Below are 20,508 nucleotides of genomic sequence, written 5' to 3'. Positions count from 1 at the left end.
TCCAAATGCTTTAAAAATATCCCAGAAGAAAAAAGGGGGTGGGGTGAGGGGGAGAGAATAGATGAAATAAAATGGCAGAATGTTAATAACTGTCGCAGTTGGGCTCATTATAGCAGGCGTAATACTTGTGTATGTTTGAAAACTTCCAAAATACAAAGTTAAATAAAAAAGAGAACGTGTGAAAAAATAAAGCTAGTCCTTGCACAGCGTGTTTACTGACCACTTGAATTTAAGGGACAGGAAGAGTGAGGGAGGCAGTGAAGCTGAGAAGGCTGAACTTGACCTGCGCCTGGCAGGAAGGGTGAAGGAGATGGGAAAGCATGGGAACCAAGGCACAGTGGTGTCAAAATCCTTGCCCATATGTGCCAAGTGCTTCCTATTAATAGGTGCTTGCTCCATCTCCGTGGCCACACTGTGAGCCATCTGAAGGGGAAAATGCCCCCTCTCCCCTGCACTCCGCACCTTTCCGGCCCTCTCCCTCAAGTTCCCAAAGGGCCTCCGGAACCCTGGGGTAGCACAGCCACACCCAATGGCCAAAGGACATAAGCGTGCTGGTGTATGGCTCCACCTGCTGGTGATGCTGGGAACTGAAGCTGCCAAAACAAGGTCTGGATGAGAAAGAAAGTTGAGGACGATTTTAGAGAGATCTGGTCTTTCTTCCTCGGAAAAGATACACAGACCAGTTAAACATATAAGAAGCCTTTACTTTTATCACCATAAACATTATACTCTGATTGCTCACATACAGTATAAAATATTTACTCCGCTAAATAAATAAGACATAACATTATTGCAAACGGCACTTAAACCCCCTCTCCAGAGATAAGATTTCCTTAGCCCAGGCAGGGGGTGCTCCTGAGTTTCTGTGCTAGATTTCCCAAACACAGATATGCCCTGGGGGCTGAGACAGATAAAGGCTCAGGGAGCCACACTCTGTGCTTCTGGTCCCAAAACAGCTCCAAGGAGAGGAGTCAATGGGGAAAGGTGAGGGTTGGGCAGCTCCTTCAACAGCCCAGTCCTAGAGGGAGCAGAGGGGAGTTGGGGGAGCCCAGGCTGGGCCAAGAGAGGAGGGGAGTGGGGGGAGGCTGCTGAGACCTGGAACCCCACCCTCCACCTTGCCCCAGCCCTCCCTGCCTTGGGTAACAGGATTTGGGATATCAGTTGGGGTGAGCAGAGCTTCCAAGCTCAGGGTTAGGCAGTTTGGGGGCCAGACCAATCATTCCAGGAGAGATTCTGGCAATGCTCAGCCCAATAACCAGCCATCTCAGTAGCTGGGGATCTTATCCGACCCAACTCCTAGATACCAGCAGGGCTGGGAATTGATTCCTCTTCAACTTAAATAAATAAGTTAAATATTTAAAGGCCTGAGTCCCTATGATGGCAACACAGGGGCCAACAAGCCAAGTCCTGATAAAATGTAGGGGTGAGGGAACAGCACAAAGGCGGTGCTGCGGGGCCAGGCAGCTTCCTTTCTCCCCTCAGGACTCTGCCCCCAAATATCTTCTATACTTTCAAATCCTGTGGAGAAGAGTTTCACACTAGAAACTCCCATGCAACAGCGACACTGGGGGAACTTACAGGACAAGGGGCCCTGGTGGTGGGAGGCCAGGTGGCTGAGTTTACTCAGGCCCCCACATCTGTTCTCTGGGTATGTCTTGACCTGGACACTAGCTGTTAACCCTGAGCCTGGGTAATCCCTCTGCAGTGTCCTGCATTCCAGTGCACGGAGTTAATTAAATTCTCTGCCCTTCTCTCCTTGTAGAAGCCCAGACTGAAGCCATATGGAGAGCCACCAGCCTGCCAGCCCTGAAGCCTGGGGAGAGGTGGGAAGGAAGAAGCCCCATCCCCTATCTGGGCAGCTATGCACCACACTGCCATGGGGAGGCAGCAGAAAGCCACACCACTTTGGCAGCAATAGGCACCGGGTGGTCAGCTCCCAGCCCCGTGGGGCTAACAGACTGGAATAGGGGACCCAGTAAGGCAGGCTTTCCCTCAGTGGGTTGGACGTACTCTACACTGAGTATTTGGCCAAGTCGCTCTTGTCAAATACTACCTGTGTGACAAAGTAAATGGCAACCAGACCCAGGCCTGCAGCCGACACCATATAGGCGGTGACAGACTGGCTGAGCTGAACAATGGAGCCCATAAACAGGGAGGGGGCCACCTGGGACAGCAGGAAGGCACTGTCCAGGATGGCAAGGTCCAGGCAGATGCCGCGGCCAGGAACAACCCGGGCCTCGGGGGGCTCGCCCGCCACCACACGCATGGGGACGTCGCAGGCAGAGGCCCCGCAGAGCGCAGGTGGAGAGGGGAGCAGGCTGCTGCCTCCAGCACCCATGTGTCCGATGGGGAAGGGAGATCCGGCCTTGGGGCCCGGCGGGAAGCTGGTCATCAGGTTGTCCTCACTGGCACCACCTCCATCGTCTCCACGGTATTTGGGCAGGAAAACCTGGCAGGCAGGGACACAAGGACAGGTATGTACCCAGGCATGGGGTCCCCCAGCTATGAGAACAGACCCTGGCCTTTATCCCAGGGGCTGGAAGAAACCAGGCAACAGGCCTTAATGAAAATGGGCAGCAGGTCAGAAAACTGAGTAGACCTGCTTGGTCTGGGTCTAGCGAGTGGGAGAAGGGGCTCGGGGCCAGGAGAGGACAAATCTGAAACCAGAAGTCTAGGTCTCCTCTAGCCTCTCCTAGAATCGGTAAGTAACAGACAAACTCAGTACTGCAGGTTAGGAAGAGAACAGAACCCCAGGGTAAAGGAAAAGACACAGGGAGAAGAAAGACAGGCGAGAAGAGAGACACTTAAGAACAGAAGAACAAAATCCCAAGGGGGGCTCCAAACCCCACGTGGCCTCTCCTGACCCACCTCCTTCCTGCCCTACTTCTGCGACTGGGGAATCATTGTCAGTCTTCAAGGAGAGCCGCTCCCTCCTGCTGGAGGGCCCAGGCCCAGGCTGCAGCTGCTGCCCTACTGTGAGGTCTGTGGCCCCATCCTGGGGCAGGGAGGGTCTTCTGAATCATGAAGGAAGTGAGGATCAGAAGGAATCGCTCTTCCCGACTTGCACGGCCCAGCTGTGCTAAGGCTGAAGCCCTCCTTGCTCCTTCTCCCCGTCTGCCTGGGATCAGCGTGACCTGCCTCTGCCCTGCCTCCACTGCCCCAGAGCGCCCTGTCTAAGGACAAGGCCAGGACTTAGCTGATGCTGCCCCGGGCCGGCTAGTGCCTGACTCTCAGAGTCCGCTGCATCAACGCTGGGAGCCACGGCAGAGCTCAAACCTGACACCAGGGAAGCCCAAGGCTCAAGGAGCAGCCAGAAGTGGACAAAGCAGGGGCAGATGGGGTACAGGGCCAAGCATGCCCTAAGCAGCTGCTTGAAGCCTGCCACCCCACACAAGACCAGTGTGGCTGGAACCTGGAGAGGCCCCTGGGGACAGACATGCTCCTCAGTCCGAGGGGAAGACCAGCCCCAGCACGCTCCCTGGCACGTGCCCACGGCTGGCCTCTGGGCACCAGCCCCTGAGCCTCCAGCCAGGGCACAAGAGTGGAGGCTGATGAGGGTTATCAGTGCGCCGACTAGGGTCTCAGGGACCTGTTCCCCCAACCTAAGCCCCCCACCCCAAGACCCTCACAGCTACCTATTCAGTTAACCAGCCTCCCGGCTTGGTGTTTCTCCGCCAGCCCACTCATGTCCTCTAAGGGGCAGAATGCATCTTCCCTGTCTGGGAGCTCTGTGAAGGCAGGCTGCATCTCCTTTTCCTTGGGACACCCCAACTTCTTGCCCTCTGGGCAGAGCTCTGCACCCAAGGCTGGATCTCAGTGAGGCCAGTGGAGGCAACACAGGTGATCACACAGCCTGGGTCAGGAGGCTTCTCACAGAAGGCGAACCCTGGAGGGGCTGTGCAGTGTGGGGCTGAGCAGAAAGGAGGCCCCCCAACTTACACAGAGCCCAGGTGAGCGGTGCCAGGTGCATCGGGCTCAGAGATCCGCCGTGGGGGCGGGAGAAGGGGATGAGGCAAAGGAGTGAGGCAAGAAAAGAGAGAATTAGACAGAAAAGGAAGAAAAACCTAAAGAGAGGAGCAGTAAAGAGCCTTCCTCATCTCAGAGACCAAAGCAAGGCTTGGGTCACTATACGAATAAAGAGAGGTGTGGCCAACACCAGACCACTCCCATTCATCATCTGCTAAACTGAGGTACCCCAGAGGTCACCTGACCCAGCCCCTGACCTCTGCATACAGCAACTCAGCCCAGACTGAGGGCATCTGCTAGCCCTGATTGTCAGGGTTCCCAGAGAAGGATTTCGCATTTCCTGCAATCATCCACTCAAGTGCTTCATAGTTCTGACACCAGGAAGTCATTCCCAGAATCTAATCTACCCCCTCCTTCCTCAGCCCAAGTCTTTGGCCCTAGGGCTCCAGCGGGCTTCCTCTCCTATCAAAGGCTGCCTTCTCTAGCTTCTCTTGCCAAACTCCGGTTCTGGGCTCGTCAGCCTCCCCTCCACCCCGGCTCCACTCAGCGGCCAGTGCGAGTACCTGCTTCTCGCGGTGGTAGAGGGAGGCCAGCGTGTACGGCAGGATCTGCAGGGCAGAGAAGGTGAACCCTGTGAGGGCAGCCGAGGCGGTCACCACAGCCACGCTGCGGGACAGGCACGTGGCACCAGCAGCCACAGGGAAAGCCACCACGCTGGCCAGATAGACTGCTCGGGTGCCAAATCGCTGCACCAGCCGGTCCATGACCAGAGAGAAGAGCAGGGAGATGGCACACTGCAGGAACAGCCCCAGGCTGCCCATCCGGACCCCTGGAGAGGGAGGGGTGGGGGGGGAAGAGGCGGTCAGACAAGGTGTTGCGGGAAAGGGCCCAGTACAATCTGGGGGGGCAGTGCTCAGAATCAGGAACCATAGGCACTTGCTGCCCAAGACCTGCTGCAGACCAGACCTGCCCCTCCTCCAGCGTCCTCCCAGCCTACCCAAAGCAACACAGTAACAGGAGTCTAGGTTCTAACCCTGACCTCAGGGTATGTGGCCAAACCCACTGGCTAAAGTCACAGGAAGATGTTCTAAGGTTTGACTGCGCTCAGCTTGCTAAGAGGGTAAGAGGGAACACGGGAGTCAGTTTTACCAGATAGAGTTCCAGAACACCTGAGCTGGAAGGGGCTGGCAAGGCGATTTGGAAAGTCAGCAGGGGAGCAGAGGGAACTAAGGTTGGGGCCAGGCAGACCTGCAGCCCACCCTTTGGATCTGAAATAAGCTCAGCTTCTTCTGTCCAGTTGGGGCAACGACTGTCCGAGCAGTCCGAGGCTCTACTGAGACTGCAGCAAAGCTGCGGGGCTCCTCGAGTGGCTGCGCACGCAGCCTGCTCACTGGCCCATTTTCCTGATGGGGAAATCGGGTCCAGATGCGCAGCTACCAGCTTAGGCATAGGCTGCGGGCATCGCCCTGCACCTGGACATCCACAGAGACCGGCTCCTACACCAGCCCCCAGGCTGCCAAGACCTCACCTTCATCATAGTGTTTCCGGGCCTCGGTGCCTGGTTCAGCCCTGGGCACACCCTGGTACAGCCCCTCACCCACGAAGTCCGTGTAAAACAACGTGAAGGTCATGAGCGCCATCCAACTGCACAGCTCGGCCACAAAGAGTCGGCGCAGGGCACGGGGCATGCGGCAGCACAGCCGGTGCAGCCGGGGAAAGAGGGCGCCCAGGTTCCGGAGAGCCAGGCGGGCGCGGCACGGGCAGCAGTGGGGCGGTGCGGAGGGGGCCAACAGCCCTTCCTCCGCTGGCTCGGCCGGGCCCAGCGCCGCCTCCTCGGCCACAAACAGCGTGGCCGCCACACAAGTGAGGAAGATGAGAGTGAGCAGGCCGAAGAGGCACTCCTCCTGGGTGCCCAGGTAGGGGGCCAGGGCACTGGTGTCCCAGTCGATGGCGGGCAGGAGGTATCCCAGGCAGCCCCCAAGGCTGATCATGAAGGCGTAGACAGAGAAGGCCTGGCGACAGTGGTCTGGGTCCCGGAAGAGGTCAGAGAGCAGGGCCTCCAGCGGAGTGAAGCACACCTGGCCGCAGAAATCCAGCAGCCCCACGCCCAGGATCAGCAGTGCCAGCTCCAGGGGCCTGGTGTCTGGGCACAACAGCCCCGCCAGCCGGCCGGCCCTCGGGATGAGGAAGAGGCTCAGCAGGACGCCCAGGGACAGGGCCCAGATGAAGGGTCTCCGGCGGCCGTAGCGCCCACGCCAGTGGTCACTGGCTGAGCCCAGGAGTGGCACTGAGACCAGGCCCAGCACTGGACCGATGCCTGCAAGAAGGGCAAAGAGTATGAGCCAGAGGCTGAGGCCCAACCTCCCCGAGAAGGACGGAAATGATGGCCGTGCTGAGTACCTCACAGGACCCGTTACTCCTCACAACTAAGACCACTAACACCGCATTTTAAGATGGGGAAGCTGAGGCAGGGAACAGCTGATAAGTGATACCTGTGCATAGGCACAGAGCCAGGAAGGGCAAGAGGCAGGGTTTCAACAGGCAGTCTGACTCTAGACCCCATAGTCCTGACAGAGAGCCCCCTGCCTGGGAGTCACGCGATGGTGACCATTTGCCTTCTGTGGCTTTTGCAAAATTCGTCTGCAGTCAGGAGCCCAGCCCCTGTAAGAAAGAGCCCTGGTGGGGAAACCCAACCCTACTAATCAGCAGCTAAGCTAGCTGTGTAGCCTGGCTAGTCACCTAGCCTCTTACTAGCCTCCATTATCTTCTCTGTGAAATGGGTAACCTCAAAGGGTTGCTGCAGGGATTAAATGAGACCATAGGTATAAATTACGAAGGGCAGTTTCTCCAGTCTCCTATGGGCACCAGGGACACAGAGGTAACCAAGGAAGGTCCCTATACTCTTTTCTTCCTCTTGGACCCTCCTCAGCCCAGGGCCATGCCTCTCCCCACTACACCAAGCCATCAGGCTCAGGGACAGCAGGTAACCGTCTCTTCCTCTAGGCAGTTCTTTGGGCTGAGGCCCTACTGCCCTACCTCCCGGGCAGCACCTATCTGGAGCAGGAGGGAAGGAGGATGTGGTGACTCACCCAGCACCATGGTCATGAACTTCTCCTCTACCCCTACTTCCAACAGCAGGGGTGGCACGTAGGTGATGCCTGCAGCCAGGCACACCTCCAGGCCAAAGGTCAGCAGGTTGACCAGCAGGAGCTGGGCTTTCCGATGCCGCAGCAGGCGGCTCACCCACAGCCGCTGGACCATGGTGGGCCAGGCGGGCAGGGCTCCGGCCTGTTCACGCGCTCCAGATCCGCTCTGTCTCAGCCTTGTTCCGGGCGCCCAGGCCTCTCCTCCTTGCTGCCTCTGACTGGCTGGGACTCAGCCTCCAGGAGCCCATGTCCGCCAGCCCTTCTTGCGGGTCTAGTTTCTCAGCCATGCTAACCGCCTGCTGCCGAGGGGTGCCTCAGTGGGGACATATCACTCGGATCCTAAAAGAGCAGGGACAATCAAACACACACAAGTAGTAAGTCCTGGGAACCGCGTCTCCAGGATTTGTGGTGAATTCTGAATCTTGTTCACTCCCAGGATGGTTTGGCCCTTCCACCTAGGTGCCACCCACTACTGCTCCATCAGGAAATGCATGTTAGTATTAGCCTAAGGTTGACATAATTAATCAGGTAAATATGACTTTTAAACCTCAGTACACTCCAGAGCCAACTAGATGCCAGTAATTCTGTGCTTTGGAGTATCTTTACAATTGTCCTTGCCTGCTAGTATGCAGGGAAAAAAAATCAAACCAACTGAATTCCCAGCTCCCCAGGCCCTGTTATCAAGGTGCCCCTGGAGACCCTCCGCTGGTTTGTTTGCTAGTTTGTTTGCTTTTCTCGCTCCACTTCCTAAAGCTGGGCTGTTCAATTCCCCTTTGTTAAGAGTCACACTTCCTACTCTGTGCTGTCTGGCCGGGAGCCACACTGCACCATGACTCCCACCCCAAGGAGGAGGATGAGGAGGAAGGGAGGAGAGATTGTGGTTTGTTGGGTTGGGTTTTAACCTATCACTGCAACCATTTAAAGAGCACTCCCCTGGAAGAACACAGACCTGAAAACCTCTCCCTTGAGTTTCTCCCCACACTCAACATCCATGGGGAAAAAGCATTCCCACATGCGCTGCCCAACTGTCAGGGGACAGTGAGGCCGTTCTCAGGTCCCTGCCTCACACAAAACCGCACCACCTGGCAGCCACTACGATGACGCCAGTGACCCTGAGCCAGCAGGATGCCCCACCACTTCCCGGGCAGGCTTTCTCTGCTTCCCAAAAGGCTCCTTTCTCACCAGAGAAGCCCCCTGAGCCCTTTCTGCTAGGCCTGCCTCCTGTGCACACAGATCCCACTGGGGGAGCACCCACCCGGCATGCCCCAGCCCCGGACACTCGGCCTCCAGGTCTTGCTTCCTGACAGCAGCACCCACTGCAGTCTGCTCTGTTTAAAAGTGACCTCAAAAGAGGGAAAATCAAGTCCACCACGAAGAGGAGGTACAGAGGACGGGCCTTGGTGAGAAAAGACAAAAGAGCCCTTTAACTTGTCATCCATCCCACTTGTGGCTGGAGGCTGGAGCACCTTCCTTAACCTCGCCAAGCCATTCCCATAAATGCTACTGAAGAGCACGACTCTGGTGCAAGGTTCACAGGGTGAAGGCCTTGGCCCCAGTCTCCACCCCCAACCCGAGGGCCTTCCTGGAGCACCCTCAGCCCTCATTCGTGCCCTCCTCCAATCTCAATGTCTCATAATTCTGTGCTTCAACTTCTTTAATCGTTTCAAATATCACTAAGCCCCACAGGGCCTTATGTGTCACCCAGTGTGTTGCAGGTGCTCTCGGAGCTGTGCCACAAAGAAATCAGGCACCATCGATCCCAGGTAAGACGTGTCCATCCCATAACCACCTTCCGGAGCTCTGCAGCTTGGAGCCCAGGAAGGAAGGACTTCAGACAAGGCTGGGCCATAGCAGTGGCATCCTCCTCAAAGTTCTGCTCAGACTCAGACACCACCCACTCTGGGAATAGGCATGGACTCCTATGGGCAGGAGTGTAAGGCACTGGCCCACATGGTCCCAAAGTGGGTTAGGGGACCAGGCATCAGCCTTAGCTGTGTGGTTGTGGGTTCAGCTCGAGTCGAGTTCTCCCCAGGCACTGCACTGCCACGACACCCCCAGAATGAAAGCAATGGACTGCAGGACCAAGGGGTGGTGCCATGTAACCTGGAGAGAAGGGCTCTGGGTCAAAAGGCTTCCAGCCCATCCCACCCTCAGTCTGGGAAGGCCCTGGACACTCACCTGCTCTGGGCTTTTAAGAGACCAGGTCCTCCCTGGGCAAACAGAGACTGTCAGACCCAGCCTCACCCACAACCTGCACCCATTCCCAAGCCCTGGTTGCTCCCCATTGTTTAAAATAAACTGCAGCTCTCCAGCAACCACTAATCACCTCACCTATCTTCCTCCTTCCCTTAATCCAGCTCCTCACTCCCAGGACTGAGCAGGACCTTCCTCAGCCCACAATGGACACAGACAAAAAAAAACCCTCCTCCAGCCCAGAGAGTGCCCTTTGCTGCCTCCCCCTCCCCGTGCCTCTCCCCGTGTCCCAGACGTGCTTTACCTGGTAACCAGGGGCGGGGCCAGGTGAGGAACTCCTTGAAAGGAGCTGGGTAGGAAGTGGCAGGCTCCAGCCCAGGTCTGCACCCCTCTGCTCTTAGGTTGCTGGGCCCGTCCTCCCTCTTTTGACGCCTACTGTGCCCTGGGGTCCAGGGCACTCCTGCCACCTCCAGATTTTACTCTTCCCAGCCCAGAGTTGCCTGAAAATTCCAAGCCCTTAAGAGTACTCTCCCTTCCAAAGCCCCCCTGTCTTTTCCTTACACCTTCCCAAGTGCCCCTCAAGTCGCCCCTTCACCGCACTCCTGGGTCCTCAGGTGGAGGAAGCGCCAGAGGACTCCCACAGCGCTAACCAGAGTCCCCAGCAGTCCCTGAAGGGCCTTCTTCCCTGGGTCGCGAACAGAAGCCCAGGCCTGGCCAGGGCCTGGGCTCAGAGAGGCAGGAGAACAGGAAGTGGTTCGTCACCACCTTCCCGGCTGCCTCGCGACGCAGCCCCAGGGGCACTTCTTGCCAAAGCCTGAAAGTGACAGACCCTGTTGGGTCCCCTCGTTTCAGGAGCTCCTCTGCCCTCTCCGGGAAACAGACAGGGAGACAAGATCCAATCCCCCCCGCCCCCCACAGCCTCAGAGATGCTTCTGACTCAAATCCTCCTGCCCCACTGCTCCTGGAGCACTCAGTCTGGCAAACAGAAGATCAACCAGGAGAGCCAGCCTCCAAGTGCTCACCTGGTGGGGAGGGGGCAGGAAGAGGAGGGAAGTGGAGGTACAGAAAGGGGGAGTCTGGCCTGACCTTGTGGACAGGAACAGAAAGCCTCCAGGGGGGCAAGTCCCTCTCAAGTTCCAAACACCTCCCATCTTCTCTGGGCCCCTTGATGACGGGACAGCAAGAAAGCTGGAGGAAACCCAAGACTTCTGGGAACCTTTAGGGAGCTCTGCCCCAGGCCATCTTTCCTCATCCCTGGGGGAGCAGAACTCAAGCCTTGAGAGGCTAAGGGCCCTGGGCACATTCTGTGAACAGGCACTTCATCGCCCAACTCCAGATACTGATATGGGAGACTCCAGGTGTAACACGTGGCACCCCCAGAGCAGGCTGTAGGCTCCACTGCAACTCTTTGGCACCCACCCCACCATGAGAAGGGGCCTGGGAAATGCTGATCTAGAGAATAAATGGCTGAGAGCAGAGTGGGGGCGGCGGGGAGGCATAAGAGATGGGAAAGACCTAAGTGCCTCTTCCTATCACACCAAGGAAATCCCCAGAGGGGCAACTCCTGAGGGCTCAAAGGTGGTGAATGGATGGGACGGAGCCTTCCAGGCTGGAATGCCGGCCCCATCACTGCCCCCTTGCCCCACCGCAGGTTGGGCCCCGGGCAGGGAGTGCAGGGAAATTAAACTGAGCAACAGGAACAAACTTGGCCTGAACTTTTTCCAAAATTCAAGAGTGGAGGAGGCAGGAGGAATGGCAGCTCGTGGTAGCTCCTCCGGGAAGGGAGGGTCAGAAGGACGAATAAAGAGGCCTTTGAGGGCTTTCAAAGGGGCTCCTGCCACCCCTCACGGCTGAGGTGGAGCTGGGGGAGCAGATCCCCTCGCTGACGGACAGAGGCCAGAGGGAGCCAGGCTGGGGGCAGCCCCGCCGCCGCAGCCGCCGCCGCCGGCCAGTGTCAGGCAGCAATCTATGGCCTCTTTATGCAGGCACCGTCCCCACACCCGCCCAGGCACATCAAACGGCTGCAGCCCCCACCCTGACCCCGAGAGCCTAACCCTGCGTCCTCCCTCCCCACTTACAAAGACTGTGCTCTGTCTCATTCGCTCCCCAACCCTCTGGGGCCACTGGGAAGCCCCTCCTCGAAGGGAAGGAAACTGGGGATGGGGTAGGCTAGCCAGGAGGAATAATGACTCAGCTGCAGAAAGGGGTGGGGTCACTCCAGGCCAATCTCCCTAACACTGACCCCGAGACTGTCCCGCCAGGACTGCAGGTGGGCAGCGACCCGCAAGACTGCGAGAGAGTGGGGATCCCTGTTCCTCCACAATGGATGGGGCCCCAGAATCTCATCCCAAGTTGAGTTCTCCCAGATCCTCTAGGCTGGAGGCAGGGAAGAGGACCGGGGGTTTACTACAACCTCCTGGTGCACTCACCCAGCCCCCTGCCCCAGTCCCAGGGGACCAGTGCCCTTGGCCTTACCTCACAAAGCCCAGCAGTATCTCTGCACTCCCAAAGTGAGCTCTGCCCTCAGGGCAGCTGCACAGGGAGTCTTGGGACACCCCTAGAAACAGCCCACGCTGGCCAGACAGGAGACGGGAAAATGGACATCCTCATGAGGCAATGAGCTGGCCATCGTTACAGACCCCTTGTCAGGGATGCTGTGCTGTGGGAATTCCCACCTGGGCATCTGGGGTGGGGTGGAGGGGCAGGATTTAGTCTATGCCCGACTTCAATGCCTTCCCACCCATATTCAGTCTTTGATTCTCTGGGCTCCAATGGGAGCTTCCAAAGAAGCAAGGATTTGCTCCCCCTACCCCCACCCCACTACAGGCAACAGTGATTTGCACAAATAGCTGAGGCCCAGATCTCCCAGCGCTCCCACAGACACCTGAGAACCCCACTCAGAATGCAACCTCCCTACCTCGAGGGAACCCTGAGACGGAATAACGGGGGAGGGGGCCCCCCCCGCAGTGGAGAGGAAGGTCCCACCCCCACCCAGACTTGCTCCCTAGCTCCTGCCTCCCCAGGGCCCGGAGGCCAGGGATTTGGAGTCCACCCTGCTGCGCTGCCTTTTCTTCACTTGGACTGGAAGCCTTCTGCTTAGCAGCTTGTCAGAGAGAGTGAGGGGGCTGCAGGCCCGGACACAAAGGGGGATTAGGGAGAAACCTCTAGGCCTGCAGAGTAATCCATCAAACTCCCTCCCGGCTGCCAGCGCAGCCCCTTCCCACTCAATTCCCCTCCCAGCTGCTGCAGGCCCCCCACCCCCTCCAGCTCCTGAGCCCTGTCACTTCGGGCAGCAGAGAGAATCCCAGGCCCTGGGGGGGCAGAGGGGGCACACCACAGACACTGGGAAAAGGGCAACGGCTCCCTCCCCACCACTCACCCCCAATGTGTGAAAACCCAACAGGTGGCAGTGGCTTGGAGGAAAGTTGCTTTTGTTGCCCTGTCTGAGAGCCCCAGCCCGGCTTCTGAAAGGAAACAAATGCCAGAGGAGGTTGGGGGAAGGGGAGGGGAAAGGACAGCAGGCAGTCCCCACAGCCCGCTCTGATCCCCCCTCCCCTTTCCAAACCAGTGACACGGGTTCTGGGGCTGGCCTGACCCTCACCTTGGACAGTCTCCCAGAGTCACCTGGCAATCCCATGGTGATGGTCAACACAGACACACGTCCGACTCCAGGCACCTGGGCCTCCTAACCAGACTCCCTTTCTGTGAATGGCTGCGACCCCAGGTCACACGGGGTCACCTTGGCCAAGTGCCCTCCAAACCAAGACAGTCGGTTTTCTTCAGCCAGGAGCTCTCTTCTGCCCCAGGGGCCACAGGCCTCTGAGCCCAGAGTCCCCAAACCCAGCAATTCTATAGGACGACCTAGGTCTGGCGGTCAGCCCGGCCTGGGTCTGCACGCCCACATGCCCACGCCACCATTTACTGTAAGGACGTGACTTTGTTCATTGGCCTCCCTAAGCCTCAGTTTCCTCATGTGCAGTTAATGACAGTAGCTAACACTGAGCTTTACTGCACACTAGGCACTCTTCCAAGCCTTTTAATCTCCCAACAGCCTGGTGAGGTGGGTACAGTGAGTACACCCATCTGACAGGCAAGAACACTTAGATCAATACCACCAACTTCATGGTCGTGTAGTGTGTTTGAGAGGAAGTATGTGGAAGTTCCTGGCAGCCACTTCTTCAGTTGTCTGGGCTTCCTCAGTGGAGAAATTGGGAGGGGATTTCTCATTCCCAACAGGAGTAGCAGAGGGCAGAGAGGGACCAACAGTGTCTCTCTTCCCAGCTTCCCGTCCCCTCACCCGCTTGCCTCCCACAAGGACCAGCGTCTCTTTCAGCCCTCCCGGGCCAGGAGGAATGCCAAGAATGTAAGCGCCTCCCCAGGTGCTGGCCCCAACAGGTGAGGAAAGGTCACTGCAGCAGCCCTGCCTGGGGTGGAGGCTGCGGAGGGAGATGGAGGGTGGGATAAACACCTCCAGTTATAAGACAGGGTGGTTCCCATCCACAGGGAAAATCATCAGAGGGGCCGCCAGCTGCTAACTGTCCAGGAGGGGCTTACACGTGCTAGGTACCTGGCACACCTTCTATCTCTAATTCACACCATTTGTACAATACTGCAAAGTCAGTATTTAATATTCCTATCTCACGAGGATCAACACTGGGCCTGTTTTCACAAGGAAGACAATGGAGCTGCAGAGGAACTCATTAACACACCCAAGGCTGCAAAGATAAAAAGGACTGAATGGAAAACTCAAACCATTCAAAAATTCTGGAAAGTGCTCTGAACTAGGAGCCAGGACACTCGAGTCCAGTCTCAGTAATTTTTGTGGCTGTGTGGCCTGGAATAAGGCATTTCACCTCTCTGAGACTCAGTTTCCACACCTGTAAAATGAGAGCTCCGCTAGATGCTGTCTAAGGTTCTTTCCAACCATACAGCTAAGTGATCTCACGCCTGCGCCCCAGCCCCAGGTAGGGTGCTCACCATGGACAGATGCCCACTGAATGCATTGGAGGGGGGTGGGTCATAGCCCTCCACCAATGAAAGACAAGGAGAGCCAGGTGGAGCAGGGCTCCCCAGCTGCACGTACCCCATCCTTTACCTGCCTACACATTGCTCAAGTACAACAGAGCACCAAGGGTCAGCGGTCACCTGAAACTGAACCGAGTAACCTAGACATCTGGGGGCAGAACTGCCCTCTTCCCCACTTCCTCCTGCAACTGGACTCTGTTCCTGGCAGAAATTAGTAACTAGCTTCTCTGCTTGGGCCACAATAAACACTTCCCTGCAAGGTGGGGGTAGTGGTACCAAAAAATCCCTTGGTCCAGGGTGGGGGTTGAGGAACTCGGGAGGAGAATGGGGAGCTCGGCCCAGTCTCCAGACCACTGGGAAGTTCCCTCACCTGGCTCCCTTCTCTTCCTACAGCCCCTGCAAACTGAAACCTGAACAGCCTCCATTCTAGTGATTTTGAACTTTGCCAGGCAGCCAGACCAGGCAGCTCTCCCTATCCATGCACACCCCTGTCCCCTCCCTGCAGCCTGGCCTCCCTTAAAAGATGCGGGATACAGGGAAGAGGCCAAGGAGTGGAGGGTCTGGGCAGGCCTACAGATGAGCAGAGCTCTGGGCTGGGAGTCAGACCAGGGTGCTGGACCCAGCTCTGCCGTGTCCCACCTCTCGGATCCCAAAGTTGACGTTCTTCTAAGGCCCTTTCAGCCCTGCTATCCTAGGGTCTGTGACCAGTCCCATTTATCAGAGGGCTCTGAGCTGGACTCAGTCCTAGGGATGTGGTCTCCAAAACAGCCCCTTGGTGGTGGGCAGGGTGTAAGTGGGCGCCACAGAAGTTGGGTTTTGGTGGTGGTGGTGGTGGTGGTAAAAAGCCGTAGTTTGCCCACCCTTGGAGAGAGCGTGCCTCAGCATGTGCAACCTCACCGCCCCCAGAGAAACGTCAAAGAGACGAAAGCTTGCTCACCCACCCGCCCACCAGGACTGAGCTCGGTTACATGCAAACCCACTGTGAAGGGGCTGGGGACTCAGAAACATGGGACTGCAGCCTCCCTCAGCAGAAGGGACAGATGCACTCAGAGCGCACTGAGGGGGTACAGGTGCTGAGTGAGAGAAGTCCCTAGAGGGGACATGCTCGGTGCTTCCAGGCCTCCTAGAGGAGGCTGTGCCGTGACAGATGAGCAGGCAGGAACTGTGCGCAAAAGGCTAGATGTCTGCAAAACACAGCGGCTGGAGCATGCGCTCTCCACCTTCACTCACCTCTCCGCTTAGCCTCGCCCAGTCAGCTGTGGTGGAGAGGACACCAGGCCCCAAATCATGGGACATGGGCCCAAGATGGGGATATTCATCAGCACTGGACCTGTTTTTGCTTTCAAAGTAGTCACTGCCCTCCAGTTACCTCCCCTGGACCCCTTCCCCCTTTCATGTGAACCCTGTGCAGCTCAAGTCCCCCACCTCCTCCAGGGCTGCCCGGACCACAGCTGTCAAGGATCTCTTTCTTCCAAACTGTGACTACACGCACTGGATACCCCTCAGGGTTGGCTGTCACTTGCGGTCCTCCTGGTCTCTGGCTTGGGGGCCTTCCCTGCCCTCCACCGCACTAGCCCTTCGGCTCCTAGGAAACAGGGAGCCCAGGCCCGGCACAGGCCCTGCGAAGGGAGGTCCCCAGCCAAGGGCCTTGCAGGGGAGGCTGGTCCAGGATTCCTGCCTGTGGATCGGCGTGCCCAGGATTCAGGCAGGGGCACACTCAAGGTATTCAGGAGCTCAGCTCTTTCTAGTGACAGGAACCAGGAGTGGAAAGCTAGGTTGCCACGTCCCTAGGGATGGGCGGGGCACTCCTAGCTTGGACAGTATCTGCCAGCTCAAAGTACACTTGAGATTAGAGAGGCGGGGACCTGACAAGGAACACGGGGGAAGGAGGGCTGTCTCGAGCTGGCTGCCCCTAAGGGCATCCTGTCTGGCTAGGCATTCAGTCTGACCTGAATCTAGTGACTAAGGGACTGTGGACTATGGGACCAGAGGCTGCTCTCCAAGCCCCTTCTTGCTGGCTCATCCCAGCTTCCCAGAGAGTGATCCCCAGGATTAACAAAGGGGAAAGGAACAAACATGTACTGAGCACCTGGTCCACGCAGGCTCCTTGTGAGATACGGCGATCTCGTTTAATCCTCACTGTGACCTTGCAACTTGAATATCATCATCTCCACTTTACAGACACAGAAACCAAGGCCAACAGGTGAGGTAGGCCTGTCTCCAGCATCAGAAGCAAGAAGCCCCACAAGTCCTTCGGGGTCAGTGGCAAAACTGTGGACTTCTTCCCATGGAGGAGGAAACACAGACCGTGTAGCAGAAAAAAAGGGATTAAACAGTAAGTTCTGGCCAGACATCAGGACCATCCTGTGACGGCTCTGTCACTACCCCCTGCCCCCAAGCAGGGACACTTAATACACTGACAAAGCTCCACACTCCAGCTCTACTGCTGGGAGTCAAGTGGCATCAGTGTTCAAGACACTGGGCCTGGTACCAACTGGTCCAGTCCCCACCCTCGCTATTCCAGCAAACAGGGCCACTGACTGTTTAGAGAAAGTCAGGCTGGGTTTTTCTTCTGGACACCAGAAAGCACTGCAAAGGATCCCAAAGGTTGGGGAGGGAGGACAGTGCAGAACCCAAACTTCAGAACACTCCCCTCCTCTCATACAGTTTCTCTAAAAATCGTAACAAATAACCTTTCTGCAGAGAAGGTGCTTAACCCTTCAGGCTACATATTCACCTCCATCACCTCATGGCACTCTCTTCCAACCTGAGGAGAGAGGTAGGGCAGGGGGTTTATGGACTAATTAAAAAACAAGTCACATAGCATATTGACAGGGGAGAGACCGGGGTGTCAAGTCCTGGTGTGTTCTCTCCATGGAACCATGAGTTCAACTGTAAATGTGTCATTCACAATTTACATACAGTTGTATACAGTGTAACTCCCTTGCTAAGAAACTTTGAAACTTTGGTTCCTAAGTGTAAACCACAATGATTGCCTCCATTGTTACCAAATAGCAGCAGCTGGCATTTAGCAAGCTCCTTTCCCTTGCAGCTGCTGGGCCCAGAGCTTTACCTACATCAGCTCGTTTAATCCTCATAATGATGTGAGGTAGGTACTGTTACCCTCATTGTACAGAGGAGGAAGCTGAAGCACAGGGAGGTGAAGTAACTTGTGCAAGAGGAAATGGGATTCAAACGCAGGCAACTGAGTGTTAGAGACAATTTCTTAACTCTTACTGACTCCCCAAAGTCCGGGAGACCTTGACCCCAGAGAAACAAGGTCTATAGCAGAACCCAAGAACAGAGGCCCAGGCTGGGTGATGCTGCCCACCGGGTGACAGGTGTAGATGTAGTGGATGTAGATAATACTGTCTAACATTTACTGAGCGCTTGCTCCCTATCAGGCTCACAATCCAGTGCTCTATACGCATGATTTAACAAAGCTATGGGGTTTTTAAATACATATATATAAATACATATTTATACTCATTACATTTATTATTTAATAAATAACAAAGCTACAGAGTAGGCAGTATCATTACTATTATCATCCCCAATTTGCAGCCAGGGATACTGAGGCTCAAAAGAGATCAAGTAACTTGCCCTTCATCCCACAGCTAGTGGAGCAGCCAGGATTTTCCGACAATCTGGGTTGTTATCCTTAATGTTGTATTATCAGGCTCTAATGGTCCAGATGATAGCGCTTAATTTCACTTTCAGAGTCCTCAGAGCATCCTGCCTCTCTGCCTTTTGTCTCCAGAGCCCTACCCAGACTGAGAGAGGGGACTCCACACCATCCTTCCACCACCCTGGCCTGGAAGGACCTCAGTGGGCCACCAAGGATCACTGTCCAGCTCCTTTTCCTCCTCCTCCGGGATACGGCAGCAGTCAGGAGGGGCCAGGGAGTTCACCACACACTCCATGAGTACATAGAAAAACTACCCCCTCACACACACACACCTCCACTAAGGTGGGGCCTGAATGTCCACAACTGTACATTCATCCACAATTGTATTTTTATCTTCAGTCTCATCCTGCTGACTCAAGCTCCATTTTTCTGGGCACTTTTAGAATAACAGTCCAGGCTCCAGGCAAGCCTAAGGGGAGGAGATAAGGGAGGAATGAGAGGATGGGGCCCATCCAACAGAAGGACTTGTGACCTCAAATAACGTTGCAACCAAACCCTAGAAGAAGTTGTTCTATTGGTTTTCTCAGGCTTCCCATCAGCCTACACTTCCTGGCCCTGCCCTCCCCTCTCCCATATGCCTGCCTGCTCCCCAGGTCTTGGGCAGGTGAGTCCACAACAAGGCTGCCCCACTCTGAAGTACTAAGTGCATCAGGAAAGGCATCCAGAAACCCGCAGGGCCTCACTCTGCACCCCTGATCCGTGCTTCCAGGAGCCCAGCAAGGGTCACTCTGGGCCCTGGGCCACTGGCTGTGCCCAGCTGCAGACTCCAGGGCAGCAGGACAGCAACTGGGCTATTCTTAGTCCCCGCTCCACTGAAATCGGGTTTGTGTAACAGCTGAAGGGCAAGTCCTAACCAGGTACCCACCATGCCAAACCACTCCCTACCCTCAACTCTGGCCCCTTGGGAAAAGCAAAAAGCAGGGAGGTGTGACCCCAGGGAGGGGGAGGAGGAAGCTGAGCGGGTCAAGAGTGTCAGTCACTCTTGGAAAATGTAAGCTGATTCACAGGGATCAAGGGTAAGAGTAGCTCCCAGGGCGGCAGCGCCTGGGGGAAACGGAGACTATGGGAAGGGCTGACCCTCACTCAGGAGGAACCCTGCACGTCCCTGGCGCCTTCTCCAGCACACCCGCAGTGCCCAAGCCCAGAGCCCTGCGAACCTGTAGCCGATGCCCTGGTACCACCTCATCACACTTGTTCCCTGATCTCAAGATTCTGCCATCCCTACCTGAGCCCGGGAGGCGAGGAGAAGGGTTGCCTCTTTTTCCTCCTCCCCTGAGGGATAACGGAGGTTGAGGACGGGGCACACACTCCTGCCTAACTCTGCCCAGAGCTTAGCCCCAAGACTAACATCCGAAAGGGCTCAGCCAACTTTCTCTCCTTAATAACACCTCACTCTTTCCCAAGCAAGTGGGCCCGCGCCCGAGGACCCCTCGGGGTCGCGGTCGCCGGCCCCTTTCCCGGCTCCCCCAAGTCCCGGACTGTGCGCGCCGCGGTGACTCATCCTGCCCCTTTCCGGTGAAGCCGAGACAAGGGAAGATAATAAACGCAACTTTCCAAAGAAAACTCTCACGCGGGAGGCGGCAACAGGAGCGAGCGACCGGTGCGCCCGCCGTCCGCCCGGCCCGGGGCTCCAGGGAGGGGCCGCACCCCGCCCACCCCGCCTCCCGGCCGGAGACGCGGGGAACCCGACGCTTCCAGTCCCGCCCGCCTCTGCGGAAGAAAGCGCGGCTCCGCGGGGACCCGAGCGGGCGCCCGGCGCCCCGCAGCCCGCCCGCGGCAGGACGAGGGGGCGCGCCCGGGCACCCGCAGCCCCGCCACCTCCCCGGGGACTCGTGGGGCCGGACGCGTGGGCCCGGGACGGCCACGGCGGGGCCCCCTCCTGCGGGGCACAAAACACGCGACAACCGCGGAGCCTGGCCGCGCAGCGCCCCTCCCCTTCCCGCGCCCGGACCCCGTCCTCGCGGAGAAGAGCGGGCGCGCCCCTACCTGGCCGAGGCGTGCGGCTGTCACCCGGGGCCGGCGCGTGCGAGCTGGTCCCCCTCGCCTCCCCCAACGCGCGCCAGCCGGCGGCTTTTAAATCTCCAGGTTACTCCGCGGGGGGAGAGAGCATGCGCGCTGGGGCGGCCAGGAGGGGGCGGGGCTGGGCGGGACGGAGGTGGGGGGTGTTGGGAGGGGGTATGGAGGGGTGGGGCTGGTACCCAAGGAAGGAAAAGCCGGAGGTCTCGGAGCTGTCTTTGTAGCCGCGACCGCGACGGGCAGCCCCCGCGTGGCTCCCAGACTGCCCTGTCATTACCTAGGGCAGTGCACCGCCCCCTCGCCCTCGCCACCGAAACAGTTAGGTGAAAGCTGCCCGGCTCCGCGGGGCGCCTCCCCTCCCCGGAGCCAGTCTGCGACCATTACCCGCACGTGCTATTCTGGCCGTTCCCCTGCCCCCGGGTAGAGCTGCACCCCACCCACTCAGCGCCAGCCCTTGAAAGGAGATGTCACATT

At 57.4% G+C, this 20,508-nt stretch overlaps 1 protein-coding gene across 2 annotated transcripts; it reads right to left on the bottom strand.

The window, feature by feature from the left end:
- Nucleotides 1-683: 683 nt before the first annotated feature.
- SLC45A3 (solute carrier family 45 member 3) lies at nucleotides 684-20,159 on the bottom strand. 2 transcript variants are annotated; one of them, XM_074351957.1, is made up of 6 exons: nucleotides 20,005-20,141; nucleotides 18,291-18,427; nucleotides 7,056-7,451; nucleotides 5,495-6,283; nucleotides 4,530-4,795; nucleotides 684-2,449 (listed from the first exon to the last, which is right to left on the bottom strand). In XM_074351957.1, the coding sequence occupies exons 3-6, from the start codon at nucleotides 7,225-7,227 to the stop codon at nucleotides 2,012-2,014; spliced, it is 1,665 nt and encodes a 554-aa protein (XP_074208058.1). In that variant the 5' UTR covers nucleotides 7,228-7,451; nucleotides 18,291-18,427; nucleotides 20,005-20,141; the 3' UTR covers nucleotides 684-2,011. The 2 variants fall into 2 exon arrangements, with proteins under 2 accessions (XP_074208058.1, XP_074208057.1); XM_074351956.1 differs by lacking the exon at nucleotides 18,291-18,427 and having other exon boundaries at nucleotides 20,005-20,159.
- Nucleotides 20,160-20,508: the final 349 nt, after the last annotated feature.

The sequence above is a fragment of the Camelus bactrianus genome, chromosome 23 (genome assembly GCF_048773025.1).
Source record: "Camelus bactrianus isolate YW-2024 breed Bactrian camel chromosome 23, ASM4877302v1, whole genome shotgun sequence".
NCBI lineage: Eukaryota > Metazoa > Chordata > Mammalia > Artiodactyla > Camelidae > Camelus > Camelus bactrianus.
Note: the sequence above shows the minus strand (reverse complement) of the source record. Positions and strands in the feature narration are given on the sequence as shown.

What these genes read in the sequence shown, in the direction of transcription:
- SLC45A3 (XM_074351956.1), bottom strand. Translation starts at nt 7,227, where the DNA reads ATGGTCCAGCGGCTGTGGGTGAGCCGCCTGCTGCGGCATCGGAAAGCC. An exon ending in CCGGAAACACTATGATGAAG is followed by an intron (nt 4,796 to 5,494) that starts GTGAGGTCTTGG and finishes CTCCCTCTCCAG; the next exon opens with GGGTCCGGATGGGCAGCCTG. An exon ending in TCTACCACCGCGAGAAGCAG is followed by an intron (nt 2,450 to 4,529) that starts GTACTCGCACTG and finishes CCTGCCTGCCAG; the next exon opens with GTTTTCCTGCCCAAATACCG.